Source organism: Vipera ursinii, assembly GCF_947247035.1.
Source record: "Vipera ursinii genome assembly, chromosome: 12".
In the NCBI taxonomy this organism is placed as follows: Eukaryota; Metazoa; Chordata; class Lepidosauria; order Squamata; family Viperidae; genus Vipera; species Vipera ursinii.
In genome coordinates, this window is record NC_139525.1 from 9,275,879 (window position 1) to 9,289,754 (window position 13,876).

The following is a 13,876-nucleotide window of genomic DNA, read 5'->3' on the forward strand; positions in this document are numbered from 1 at the left end:
AAGGTAGGATGTTCTTGGGTGGAGGAGGAATTCTCATAGGGCAGGAATATATTGAGTGAGTGACCTCTCTATCTACTGAGGTTTGAGATGCTTCCCGACTCACTTCCTGTTATAGAAACTCTGGCAGCTGCGGAGTGGCGCTCCAGCAAAGGACGTATTCTGGCTTGTTTCTCTGAGAATTAGACATCTGGCTCTTCTGATAGACCGGAGGAGAACGTGGTATGTGGCTTTCTGATAAACCGTGCTGCTGAGTCATGGCTGGGAGGTCTTTACGGAGATCCCCCTTTGGCTGGTAGCAGGTTGCTCGGCTCACCTCCTCATGACTTCTGGCTTAGCCTGAAAGAAGACAGGAACAGCAAAGCAGCTTCCCACAAAGGTGGGGTTCAACCATGGAAGGTCACCATCTCCCCTAGAGAGTCCTTGCCCTGAAAAAATCACCCAGTGCATCGTTGGGAAAGCCTGCTTGCAAACATACCGTGGTGGAAGGGACTTCTTTGGCAAGGATTGGTGACCAGCTAAAGAGAGAGGATGGCAAGTTGGCTTCGTAATCCCCTAAAGGAACCGGAGATTGAGCTGTTTGTAAAGGTCAGTTCCTCTTCGTTGCAAAGGTAGACTTTGGGGTCAGGTGTCAGGGGCCTTGTTCAGAAGAACAAGCAGGTTGTGGGGCAGAATATCCGAGGACTGGCAGATCCCAACAACAAATCGTAAACGTAATGTGCATGATTGTGCGTGGCTAAGACCTTTAAGTCTAGAGTCTACGACAATGAAACTATGCTACTACATTGATATATTAAATTAAGGTTTCTGGACATTTGGTACCTGCTCTATCTTATTAATTATCTTATTAATTATTTGATGATCTTATTAATTATTTGATGATCTCTATCTTATTAATTATTTGATGAAGAGCTTGGGTGTAGCCATTAAGAAATCTCCCATAAGAACTTGACCTCTTGCTTGGAGCTGACCAAATGGTCAAGAGCTCATTCTGCTGATCAAAATACTTTTTTGGGACATCGACAGATGTTGTGTGAAAACCTCTTGGGATCTCGTTGCAATTAATTCTTACTACTGGAGAAAGATAAAAGTAGCACGGATGAGATGCGGGAGGGAGGATGAAAAAATCCCGTGAGATCTAGCCAGAGATGACACTTTATCCTTGTTGCACTGTTGTGTTGTGTTGTGGTAATCCTGAACTCTGATACAAGAATTTGATCTGAGTTAGAATTCACAAGTAAACTTAACACTGTGCTCTTAGAGAGGCAAAAAATAGAGATGGAGTTTTCTTTCTCTCTGTGCTAAGCAACTTACGGGACACCAAAAGTCATTCTCTTTCTAATCCTTTTTAAATTATTCTTCCTTCTCCCCTCCCCTTCCAAAAGAATTATGTGCAAGTATCATACTCCGTGCACTAATATGGTTCTGATGAAATGAATTCATATCCATAAAAACTGATGCCACAGTAAATTGGGTGGCATTTTAATAACGTTGGTTGGCTTCGCCTAGAAAAGATTCCATTCTTACACTTATCTGTAAAGGCATCTTCATTCTTTCTATACTTCTGGCTCATACAATTCACCTTAAACCTTTTCACAATTTCAAGTTGTTTTGGGGCTACAACACCCTTAAACTCCAGCCTCTTCCTTTTTTTCTGAATCAGAGTTTTGGGCAATGCTGTGGTTGTACGTAACCATGGCAATTTTTCTATTACTCACAATCTGGACCAAAATACATGAGGAGTTTTCGTTTTCCTTAATGGCCAGAGACAGATCTTCCTAGCTTGTCCCCCAACAAATCTAAAGAGCAACTGATTTAAAAAGCGGATGCAGCTCATCTTGTGGATTTCTATGGTTAATCTATCCATTTCTAGCAGAAGATACTGTTTTGACTTGATGTTTTGGGTGAGCCCAAATTATTTATTTTATTTATTTATTTTATTTTAATTCCATTTATATCCCGCCCTTCTCCGAAGACTCAGGGCGGCTTGCAAGCTTAGCAGTAGCCTTCATTCTATGTATATGCCTGCTTATTAGGGCTTTCACACACACCCCAAGTGGCATTATTACAAAGTCAGCTTAATTGCCCTCAACAATCTGGGTCCTCATTTTACCTACCTGGGAAGTATGGAAGGCTGAGTCAACCTTGAGCCTGGTGGGATGCGAACCTGCACTAATTGCAGGCAGCTGGTGTTACTTAAGGAGGCATTAGCCCACTGCTCCACCAATTATGGCTTGTAAACCAGGCTTTAAGCTTTAGCATGTTTGAGCATTGAGCTGAATGTGACTGAAGCATTTAAGAAATAAATAAAGACCTCATGCAACATGGGAACTGGCTAGGGTTCCTCGTGTGTGTAATAGAGCAGCCATTCTGCTTTCAGTGTCTTGATTCTCCCGTTTGCTACAATTTGGCACTCAGCTCTAGCTGGCGGACCAATGTTCGGTTCTGCAACAAAAACGGGCTTTTAAATTTTCCTCTAGCTTCCTCTAGCAGCTGATACTATAAACTGGGACCCTTATCGGGGAAAAAATCTCTCTCTTTAATTTAATCTATCAAGCAGGCTTGTTTGGGGAGGGAAGAGAAACGGAAATAAGCAAGCTGGCGAGAAGTTCTTTCCACCTTGTATGTTCAGAGTTTAAAAGAACACTCATGGAAAAAATCTGATTAGTTCAGCTACCACTTCCTTATAAGATCTAATCAAAAGGAATAGAAAGGGGGGGGGGAATTGAGAAAGTCTCCCATGACTATTAAGGAAAACATTTGTGTTTTCCTTCCACACCTCTCCTTCTGGGGTTCCCCGCCCCCACCCTCCTCCTTCGCTGCAAGCCAACAACATCAACACTTTGTGTAGTATCCAAGGTTCCCCACAGAGAGGACCTCCTGTGCCCAGCCACCCTTAATCTCATTTCCTGAACAACTCACAATCGCAAACTCCAAAAGATGAAGAGGGCTACAATGGGCTGGCAAGCCACATTGGGACTTTTCAGTATTGCTTTCACCCCTGATCCAGCCCGCGCCTAAGGAAACGGAAATCATGTGCTATTTGCCTTGAAAACAGGATGAAACAATCATACTTGCTTCCAGTTAGGAAGGCTTTTTTCAAGCAGCGAGGATTGGCCTGAAACAGGACCGGTTCGACCTTATCAAGGAGCCCAAAGGTGGTTTTCCAAAAGGCAACTGGACTTTCTTGGTTATACCCTTGAAAACGTTTCGCTTCTCATCTAGATCTGAAAATACTTCTTAGACAGAAGTGAAAGGTGAAGAAGAAGAAGAAGAAGAAGAAGAAGAAGAAGAAGAAGAAGAAGAAGAAGAAGAAGAAGAAGAAGAAGAGGAGGAGGAGGAGGAGGAGGAGGAGGAGGAGGAGGAGGAGGAGGAGGAAGAGGAAGAGGAAGAAGAAGAAGAAGAAGAAGAAGAGAGAAGAAGAAGAAGAAGAAGAAGAAGAAGAAGAAGAAGAAGAAGAAGAAGAAGAAGAAGAAGAAGAAGACAACAATGCCCAAGGAAGTCCAGTTGCCTTTTGAAAAGAATCTTTGGGACAACCATGTCCTGGGTGACGGAGAATCTCCATAGAGTTCTGAAGGAGCAAGAGAAAGTGAGAAGCTCCTAATCTAGATCTCTCCTTTAAAGGGAGAAATCTAGATCTACATTTCAGGCTCTCTCAAGTGAGTGAGTGAGTGAGTAGCCCTGTGGAGTGCTTCTGTTGTGAAGAATGTAACTTTCATTTCTCCTCCACCAATCTTCGCTGTTCCACTTCTGGTGCCGTGGGGTTATTTGGAAGGTTATTTGAATTGTTCGGGTGGGGAACTATCACACAATATAGGACTATCACACAATAGTCGTCCTGTTTGGAGGGGAAGGGTTTCCTGATTCAGACAATGGCTTCCATCATGGGCGTGGCCATCACAAAGCATCGACTTATGAATCAGGAGACTGATGAGGTTGCTTCTTACTGCTTCTTACTACTACTTATGATACTTCCTGTATTTGCCTCTTGTTTCTGGGTAGGTGGGTAGGCTGAGGGGTCCTTGGTGGTTGCTTTCCTGCAGATATTTCATTACCCAAACTAGGTAACATCATCAGTGCTAGTCTTGTCTGGCCTCATCTCACGTCGTAAATGCAGGACCTAGAAAGGGGGACATTTATTAAGTTAAATTTAGAAAGATTAAAACTTTAATATAGTTTTTAATACATTTATATAGTTCTAGTAGTCCAATAGGGACGCGGTGGCTCAGTGGGTTAGGACGCTGAGCTTGTTGATCAGAAGGTCGGCAGTTTGGCAGGTCGAATCCTGAGTGCCGCGTAGCAGAGTGAGCGCCTGTTACTCGTCCCAGCTTCTGCCAACCTAGCGGTTCAAAAGCACATAAAAAAATGCAAGTAGAAAAATAGGGACCACCACGGTGGGAAGGTAACAGCGTTCTGTGCGCCTTTGGTGTCTAGTCATGCCGGCCACATGACCACGGAGACGTCCTCGGGCAAGCGCTGGCTCTTCGGCTTTGAAACGGAGATGAGCACCGGCCCCTAGAGTTGAAATGACTAGCACGCATGTGCGAGGGAAACTACCCTTTAGGAAGGTTTGAGGGATTCCCCCCCCCCCCATGTTTCAAGCATTCTCACGGAGGAAGGAGCTCCAGTGTCATCAAGGTGTCATTTCTCTGCTGAATTGATTAAAACAGAAAAGAAATGCTAGCATGAAGCTCCAGGGGTTTTACCTCTTTGCAGAGATGGAAGACCCAGCATCAGGAAAGCTGGACAATTTGGATCCAATCTACTCGCTTGTCACGGGGAAAAGTGTCACTCAGAACCAATACATCGCTTTTTTATTTTGCTTTGTTTTGTGTTTTTTTTTTTCCTACGGCAGGCTGGCTTGGATGGACAGAACATCGGGAACTGCCCGTTCTGTCAAAGCCTCTTTATGGTGTTATGGCTCAAAGGTGTCAGATTTAATGTCACCACTGTGGATATGACAAGGTAAGAGGGTTTTCATGCATTCGCCTTTCATTGCAAACACAGCTAAGGTCTTGTTCTGAAACCATACTGGAATCTGAAAATGACTTATTGAATTCTTTATTGGCCAAGTGTGATTGGACACACAAGGAATTTGTCTCCGGTGCATAAGCACTCAGGGTACATTAAAAAACAACAACAACACTGCAAAGTGATAAGTCACAGATCACAAACCATAAGATACAATCATAAATCATAAGATACAAATAATTGATAAATCATAAGACACCAATAGTAGAAGGTAGTTGGAAAGATGAGAGGTGGGGAAGATGAGAAGGTGACAAGGAGAACAGCCACACAGCCTGCTACCTGGTTGAATATTAATAATGGGAGTGTGCACTTGTATCAGATCCTGAAATATATACTAAGAACAAAATCTGCACAAAAATGCCTAGGTTTGTGAAAAAATAGTTAAAAGAGGCAGCATATCTGGGGGGGAAGCTCTATTGCAGACATATTTAACAGAATAACACAACAGAATAAGAGAGTCGGAAGGGACCCTGGAGATCTTCTAGTCCAGGGGTGTCAAACTCAATTTCATTGAGGGCCGCATCAGCATTGCGGTTGCCCTCAAGGGGCCGGGTGGGTATGGCCTGGGTGGGCGTGGCCTACTGGGTGGGCATGGCTAGAGCCCGTATGGCCTACTGGGTGGGCGTGGCCAGCTCTACATCATTGGCATCAAGGGTGCCTATGGGGTCCTGGGCAGGAGTGGGACAGATCTGAGGGTCTCTGGGCCAGGGCCAAGGCAGTGGGGGCCGTTCCCTCACTCTTTCCAGGATGGCTTCGCGGGCCGCATGAAACCACTTCGCGGGCCGGATCCAGCCCCCGGGCCTTGTGTTTGACAGGTCTGTTCTAGTCCAACCTCCTACTCAAGCAGGAAACCCTATACCATTTCAGACAAATGGTGGTCTAATCTCTTCTTGAAAACCTGCAGTGATGATGAGGGAAAAGGAAGGAAGGAAGGAAGGAAGGAAGGAAGGAAGGAAGGAAGGAAGGAAGGAAGGAAGGAAGGAAGAAGGAAGGAAGGAAGGAGGAGGAAGGAAGGAAGGAAGGAAGGAAGGAAGGAAGAAGGAAGAAGGAAGGAGGAAGGAAGGAAGGAAGGAAGGAAGGAAGGAAGGAAGGAAGGAAGGAAGGAAGGAAGGAAGGAAGGAAGGAAGGAAGGAAGGAAGGATAGCAGAATAACAAAGTCGGAAGGGACCTTCGAGGTCTTCTAGTCCAACCTCTTGCTCAGGCAGGAAATCTATACCATTTCAGGCAAACGGCTGGACAAGTGTCCATCAAAACAAAGGCAAACTTAGATATTTTTCAAGATCGGCGAAGTGAAATTGAGATCTCTGTCGACCCTTGCAGGTGGATCACTAGATAATCTCAGGAGCTGAATGAAGAATGAACTAAAAAAAAAAAGAAGAGAAGGGGGTAGTGGTAAGGTGGGGAGATAAAACCAAGGCCAGGAGCGTCGTTATTTATTTATTGTTTTCTTCCTCTCCATTGTAATTTCCCCTTAGGAAGCCTGAGGAGCTGAAGGATTTGGCCCCAGGCACCAACCCTCCATTTTTAGTGTTCAACAAGGAGCTGAAAACAGATTTTCTGAAGATTGAGGATTTCCTGGAGCAGACTCTCTCGCCACCTAAGTATCTTCTTTTCCAATTTCCAATGTCCACTCCATTTTTTACTCCCTGCTACAAATTTCTCTGCAAAAGAATGTCACTGCTGTGTCTTTATCACCCTACTTCAGATCTGCATTCTTGGCAGACTCTGTTGTGGAGGAGAAAAAAAAGCGCTTTGGGGGGATTTTGATGTTCAAAGTCATGTTTCAAACAAGGCTAAATCTAAATACAGAATAACAGAGTTGGAAGGGACCTTGGAGGTCTTCTAGTCCAACCCTCTGCTCAAGCAGGAGACCCTATATCATTTTGGACAAATGGTTGTCCAATCTCTTCTTGTGGAACAACCTGCCTCCAGAAGTGGTGAATGCTCCAACACTGGAAGTTTTTAAGAAGAGACTGGACAGCCATTTACCTAAATGGTATAGGGTTTCTTGCCTGAGCAGTGGGTTGGACTAGATGACCTTCAAGGTCCCTTCCAACTACTTCTTCTTCTTCTTCTTCTTCTTCTTCTTCTTCTTCTTATTATTATTATTATTATTATTATTATTATTATTATTATTATTATTATTATTATTATTATTATTATTAAAAACCTCCAGTAATGGAGCAGCCACAACTTCTGGAGGCAAGCTGTTCCGCTGGTTAATTGTTCTCACTGCTAGGAAGTTTCTCCTTAATTCTTGGTTGCTTCTCTCCTTGCTTAGTTTCCATCCGTTGTTTCTTGTCTTCTGGTGCTATGGGAAATAGGTTGACCCCCCTCTTCTCTGTGGTTGGCCCTCAAATATTGTCACACTGCTATCATGTCACCCCCCTAGTCCTTCCTTTCTCTAGACTAGCCATACCCAATTCCTGCAACCGTTCTTCTTCTTCGTATGTTTTAGCCTCCAGGTCCTTAATTATCTCATTTGCCCCTCTTTGCGCTTTTTCCAAGGTCTCAGCATAAGGTCAGGCACATTCACAGGTCTGCTTTGCTCAGGGTTATTTAACCTCTGCCTGGAAATTTGGCCATGGGAACCCTGCTTGCATCGAAGGACCGAAAAGACAAAGGTGCAGAGATGACCTCTGGCAGAGAGGCTGCCATCCGATGGTCCTTGATGAGAGAGGGACAGCTTGCGAGAGCCATCTGTTTCCCACCAGGATCGGGGAGGAAATGTGGTGGCCAGAGAGATGAAAAACAATGGAGGGAAGTTGAATATCGGACAGGAGAGGACAAATGGAAGGGCTGGGGAAAAGAGGAAGCTGGGCGAGCTTTCTCGCAAGGAGGCCCAAATGCTGCAAGAAAGGTCACATTTGTGGTTAGGTTTGGTGTTTCTTTGCAGGGCCACGGAGGCAGGGATGTTCCAGAAAAATCCCCTCTCTCCTTCCTCCTCTCTTTTAAGGATCGAAACCGAGCCAGGGAGCCAAAAGAAACGCTCAGCTCCAAAGGTTCGGAGGGAGGCCAAGATGCGCTCATTGTTGGCAGCCACTGTCTGAATTGTCTGACTTGCAGCTGCAGTAAACAGGAGGCTCTTTAAAGGACAAGAGCCCCAAAGGAGAGCATTCCTTGCAGTGTGTCACATGGGTGTGTGTGTGAGAGAGAGGGAGGGGAGAGAGAGAGAGAGAGAGAGAGAGAGAGAGAGGGAGGGGAGAGAGAGAGAGAGATAGAGAGAGAGATAGAGAGAGAGAGAGAGAGAGAGAGAGAAAGGGAGGGAGGGAGAGAGAGAGGAAGGGAGAGAGAGAGGGAGGGAGGGAGGGAGAAAGAGAGAAAGAGAGAAGAGAGGGAGAGAGGGAGGGAGGGAGAGGAAGGGAGGGAGGGAGAGAGGAAAGGGAGAGAGGGAGAGGGAGAGAGAGAAGAGAGGGAGGGAGGGAGAGAGAGAGAGAAAGAAAGAAGAGAGAGAGAGAGAGGGTGAGAGAGAGAGGAAGGGAGGGAGAGAGAGAGAGAGAAAGGGAGGGAGAGAGAGAGGGGGAGAGAGAGAGAGGAGAGGGAGAGAGGGGGAGAGAGAGAGAGAGGGAGGGAGGGAGAGAGAGAGAAAGAGAAGAGAGGGAGGGAGGGAGAGAGAGAGAAAGAAAGAAGAGAGAGAGAGGGGGAGAGAGAGGAAGGGAGGGAGAGAGAGAGGGGGAGAGAGAGGGAAGGAGGGAGGGAGAGAGAGAGAAAGAGAAAAGAGAGAGAGGGAGGGAGGGAGGGAGAGAAAGAGAGAAGAGAGGGAGGGAGGGAGAGAGAAAGAAAGAAGAGAGAGAGAGGGTGAGAGAGAGAGAGGAAGGGAGGGAGAGAGAGGGGGAGAGAGAGGGAAGGAGGGAGGGAGAGAGAGAGAAAGAGAAAAGAGAGAGAGAGAGATAGAGGGAAAGAGAGAGGGGGGAGAGAGAGAGAGAGAGAGAGGGAGAGAGAGGCATAATCTGCCTTTTCTAAAGGAACAGGCAGTTCATGCCCGCCCTCTCTCTCTCTCACACACACACACACAGAAACACACACACACCCAATCACAGGAACTGCAGTCCGTGAAATGGGATCGCAATAATGCATGCCCTTCCAATGTCTCAGACTACAACACTCATAATCCTCAGGGCCACATAGAAATTTAATGCATAAGCAATGGCAGGAACCCATTCGACAAGGGACCAGAGTGGGGAAACTGCCATAGATGGTATCAGGAGAATCTTGTTCTTTTCAATGCTCTGTTCCTCAGTTACATTGGGGGGACCTCACCCAAAAGGCACTACTAACATGTCCAGAGGCCAATGGAAGGACATGGAAGTAGATGGCATGCTAATGTTGCTCTCTAGTGGCCAAAATTTTTAATTTCTTCTATTTACCTATCTTATCGCTGTAACTCTGCTTTAAAAATCTTGTCTCCTTGTTCTTCAGAGGTTGATTTCTAAAAACAGTGATTTTGAAGCAAAGGTGTTGTGTTATTCATTGGCGTGGTAGAAAAGTAACTTCGCATTTCTTGTTCATAAGGTACCCACAGCTCACTCCCCAAAACAAGGAGTCCATGGATGTAGGCAGAAACATTTTCGCCAAATTCTCCGCTTACATCAAGAACCCCCATAAAGAAGCAAATAAAAGTAAGAAAGAGGGCAAAACATATGCATGTTTTTCTCGTGATTCTTTTTTTTATAAATAATAATAATAATCATAGGTAAAGGTAAAGGTAAAGGTTCCTCCGCACATGCGTGCTAGTCGTTTCCGACTCTAGGGGCCGGTGCTCATCTCTGTTTCAAAGCCGAAGAGCCAGCGCTTGTCCAAGGACATCTCCGTGGTCATGTGGCCAGCATGACTAGACGCCAAAGGCGCACGGAACGCTGTTACCTTCCCACCGTAGTGGTCCCTATTTTTCTACTTGCATTTTTACGTGCTTTCGATCTGCTAGGTTGGCAGAAGCTGGGAAGAGTAACAGGCGCTCACTCTGCTATGCGGCACTCGGGATTCGACCCGCCAAACTGCCGACCTTCTGATCGACAAGCTTAGCGTCCTAACCCACTGAGCCACCGCGTCCCTAATAATAATAATAATAATCTCTTCCAAATGTTTTTGTCTAGTAAGTAAAACCAGTAAAACTAGGGACCGTTCAAAGTTGCAACAACCCGGAAGAAAGTGACTTAGGACCAAACCTCACACTTACGACCGTTCCCCATGCTCACATGATTCTGGCTTGTAAAACTGGCTTGTACTTAAGATGGCTCAATGTCCCAGGCCCCGTGATCGCCCTTTCTGACCTTCCCAGATGGCTCCCAAGAAGCCAAGTCAAAAGAGAAAGTTGGTTTCACTCAACGACCGCGTGTTTCACTTAACCGCCGAGATAAAGAAAGATCGTAACATTGGGCACGACTAACTTGACAACCCACTGTGGCTGTAAATCAAAGACTACCTATAACCCACTAGAAGCGAAGGACAGTTCATTGGTTTTTCTTGCGCTTCAGATCTAGAAAGAGCTTTGCTGAAAGAGTTCCATCGCTTGGATGATTACTTAAGAATCCCGCTGCCTGAAGAAATTGATCAGAATTGCGCTGAAGACCTTCTGGTTTCCGAAAGGAAATTCTTGGATGGAAACCGGATGACATTGGCAGACTGCAACCTTCTCCCCAAACTCAACATCATCAAGGTGAATGTTTCTCGCTCTTTGATGGCCCTCATCTCAGTCATGTGTCACCCAGAGACAGTCAGGCCTTTCAGCCTCATGACCATAGCACAGCCATGAAGTCCTGGTGCCAGGTTTTTAATAAAAACTTTGGCGTTGTTGCTGTCTGTGTGGATCTTCTGCATAGAACCTAGCATTCGGTACAGTGGAAATTGGCCGCTCTTGAGATATTTGTTGTTATAATCCTGACAGCTTATAAGAGCGTTGGGTATGTTCTTTCTTGGTATATAAGAGTTGTGGTGGCACAGTGGTCAGAATGCAGTATTGCAGGCTAATTCTGCCGATTGCCAGCAGTGCGATCCTCCCCAGCTCAAGGTTGACTCAGCCTTTCATCTTTGGGAGGTTGGTAAAATAAGAACCAGATTGGTGGGGGCTGACTCTGTAAACTACTTAGAGAGGGCTGTAAAGGCCTGTGAGGCAGTCTATAAGCCTGCTATTACTACTCTATGTATGTTTTTCTTATGCCTTTAAATCTGTCTGCTTGGATTAATAAGAAAGCTTAAAATCTTCTTTATTTACTGGTTTGCTCGTTGTCTCCAGATCCAAAAGAACCAATTGCCTGGGCATCCAGTCACTACCCTGACACTTGACCAAACAGATGTGATCTGCCCATTTTCTCATCGACATCTTTTACGTCATTGGTTCTCCCCAATTTCTAGGTTGCTGCCAAGAGGTATCGCAACTTTGAGATCCCACTGGAGATGACCGCACTATGGCGCTATCTCCACCAGGCTTATGCCCGGAATGAGTTCAGCCACACTTGTCCAGCTGATGAGGAGATTGAACGCACCTACGCCACCGTGGCTAAGAAGATGAGCTAAAGACCAAGCTCTGGAAGTTGGTTCCTGCAAAGGTCCACCAGGGAATTGGGTGTGCAGTATTGATCCCAAACTGAACACTCCTCACATACTAGCCTTTTTAATATATATATATTAGCTGGCTCAGGAATTCTGGGAGTTGAAGTCCACGAGTCATAAAAGAGCTGAGGTTGCCGACCCCTGCTACAGACTAAAGAGATAAGATTACTTAGTCTCTTCCTGCCCTTTCTTATTTTCATTCTGAACCACAGCCTACAGCTAGAGAAGACCCAGATAGCTCTTTTCACAGGACTCTGTGAGTTGCTGGGAGAGAACTCTTAAAATTGGGGCACACACTAGGACTGTAAGTTCTCCACCTCTGCTTGAAGTCTTTTTTATGGTTGGCCTGTGTCAATGTTCTCTGCTCTTAGCAAGAAGAGCTGCTAAAAGTAAACAGAGTGCAACTAAGGTGTAACCCTTCTTCCTTAGTTGGGCAGAGGAGTGGGTGGGGTTTGCCTGGCTTAAACTTGTGAAAATATGTTGGCAGGGCAGCTATGTATTCTTCTGAAAAGGAAACCAAGAGCTGCTGGGAAGGCAGGCAGGAAACAGGAAGTAGTAGATCTCAAACCTGAAAATTGAAACCCATAAGATCAAACCCAGTTAGCTCGAAGCTTCCTCACTTCAGTCTTGTAAATTCAGGACTTGCTGGCTCCGCTCAGCACTGACACGCTCAGACGGAGGTGGAAACAGATCTGTGTTTGACTGGGGTGACTGACTGCAATACATCCATAAACCTAGTTTGTACATTATCCTAAACCATTATAGGGTATGCTTGTTTTTATCTCAGCATGACATGCAAGTCAATGTGGTTTGTTTAACGAGCTTTTTTTTAAAAACTGGCTTAGCTTTACATGCCAGTCAAGCCATGGCTTGTCTGGTTAGGACTTTAGGGAACTGTTATAATCCTGTTTATTATTTTGTACCCTTTTCAAGCTCCTTGCAATCGAGGCTCTGCCCTGGGACCTCTCTTGGGGAGGGTGGGGGTGGTGGGAAAAGTGTTTTGCAAGTTAAAGTTGTCCATCATATAAACAGGTGACGTAACAAGATACTGTAGATCAGGGTGTCCAACCTTGGCAACTTGAAGACTTGCGGACTTCAACTTCCAAAATTCCCCAGCCAGCTTGGTTGTCCGCGAGTCTTAAAGTTGCCAAGCTTGGACACCCCTGCTGTAAATGAATAAGAATTGTCTTTGCAAAGCAAAAGTACAAATATTCATAAACTCCTGGGAAACTGTGCAGGATTGAAGAGGGAAAGCCGTCGTTTAACCTAAGTCAGCTCTCCAACTTCCTTATGCAAGACACGCATTAGCCGTCACAAAACACTAAGCCACAATATCTCTAAGAGCTTTTCAATTTCCTATGTGGCAATAATGAAAAGAAAATCCTGGCCTTTCCCCCCCCCCAATATAGATGTGCCTGTTTACTTTGTATTTCTGTAATGATAATAAACTTTATTTTATATACAAACTTCACTGCTGACTTAGATGTTATATATGGTAATTACTGATATGTAAAATAAACATAAAAGGGACGGGGTGGTTCAAGTGGGTTAGGACGCTGAGCTTGTCGATCAGAAGGTCGGCAGTTTGGCGGGTCGAATCCCGAGTGCCGCGTAACAGAGTGAGCGCCTGTTACTCGTCCCAGCTCCTGCCAACCTAGCAGTTCGAAAGCACGTAAAAAATGCAAGTAGAAAAATAGGGAACACTACGGTGGGAAGGTAACAGCGCTCCGTGCGCCTTTGGCGTCTAGTCATGCTGGCCACATGACCACGGAGACGTCCTCGGACAAGCGCTGGCTCTTCGGCTTTGAAACGGAGATGAGCACTGGCCCCTAGAGTCGGAAACGACTAGCACTCATGTGCGGGGGAACCTTTACCTTTATAAAATAAACATGCAGTTTCAAAGTGTTCTTTCCATCAAACAAAAAAAAACCACTCAGCTAAAATGTAGCCAGTTTGGAAGATGTTAAGGCCACACATTGCGTGCAAAAATGCAGAGATCCCAACAGAAAACATTTTCCAGAAATAATGTCCCAAAGGTGCTTTTTCAAAAGGCAACTTTTTGCTTCTCATCCAAGAAGCTTCTTCAGTTCTGGCTGAATGGTGGGGAATGGAAAGATTTATATTCCTTTGCAGTCATCTCGTCATTAGTACTCTCTGTGAATGATGACTGCAAGGAATATAAATCCTTTCATTCTCCACCATTCAGTTAGAACTGAAGAAGCTTCTCGGATGGAAAGGAAAATGTCTTCAAGGAAAAACAAATAAAGTCCAGTGGCCTTTTGAAAAAGCACCTTTGGGA

At 45.3% G+C, this 13,876-nt stretch overlaps 1 protein-coding gene across 3 annotated transcripts; it reads left to right on the forward strand.

Moving 5' to 3' along the window:
* Positions 1 to 207: 207 nt before the first annotated feature.
* Positions 208 to 13,048, forward strand: CLIC2 (chloride intracellular channel 2). Of its 3 annotated transcripts, XM_083371830.1 has the most exons (7): positions 210 to 585; positions 3,223 to 3,656; positions 4,853 to 4,962; positions 6,504 to 6,629; positions 9,541 to 9,647; positions 10,503 to 10,684; positions 11,380 to 13,048. In XM_083371830.1, exons 3-7 carry the CDS (start codon positions 4,907 to 4,909, stop codon positions 11,539 to 11,541), a joined length of 633 nt encoding a protein of 210 aa, XP_083227956.1. In that variant the 5' UTR covers positions 210 to 585; positions 3,223 to 3,656; positions 4,853 to 4,906; the 3' UTR covers positions 11,542 to 13,048. The 3 variants fall into 3 exon arrangements, with proteins under 3 accessions (XP_083227954.1, XP_083227956.1, XP_083227955.1); XM_083371828.1 differs by lacking the exon at positions 3,223 to 3,656 and having other exon boundaries at positions 208 to 585; XM_083371829.1 differs by lacking the exon at positions 210 to 585 and having other exon boundaries at positions 2,218 to 3,656.
* Positions 13,049 to 13,876: the final 828 nt, after the last annotated feature.

Coding starts and splice junctions, on each gene's coding strand:
- CLIC2 (XM_083371828.1), top strand. CDS start 529: ATGGCAAGTTGGCTTCGTAATCCCCTAAAGGAACCGGAGATTGAGCTG. Junction 586..4,852: donor AGATTGAGCTGTTTGTAAAG/GTCAGTTCCTCT, acceptor TTCCTACGGCAG/GCTGGCTTGGATGGACAGAA. Junction 4,963..6,503: donor ACCACTGTGGATATGACAAG/GTAAGAGGGTTT, acceptor ATTTCCCCTTAG/GAAGCCTGAGGAGCTGAAGG.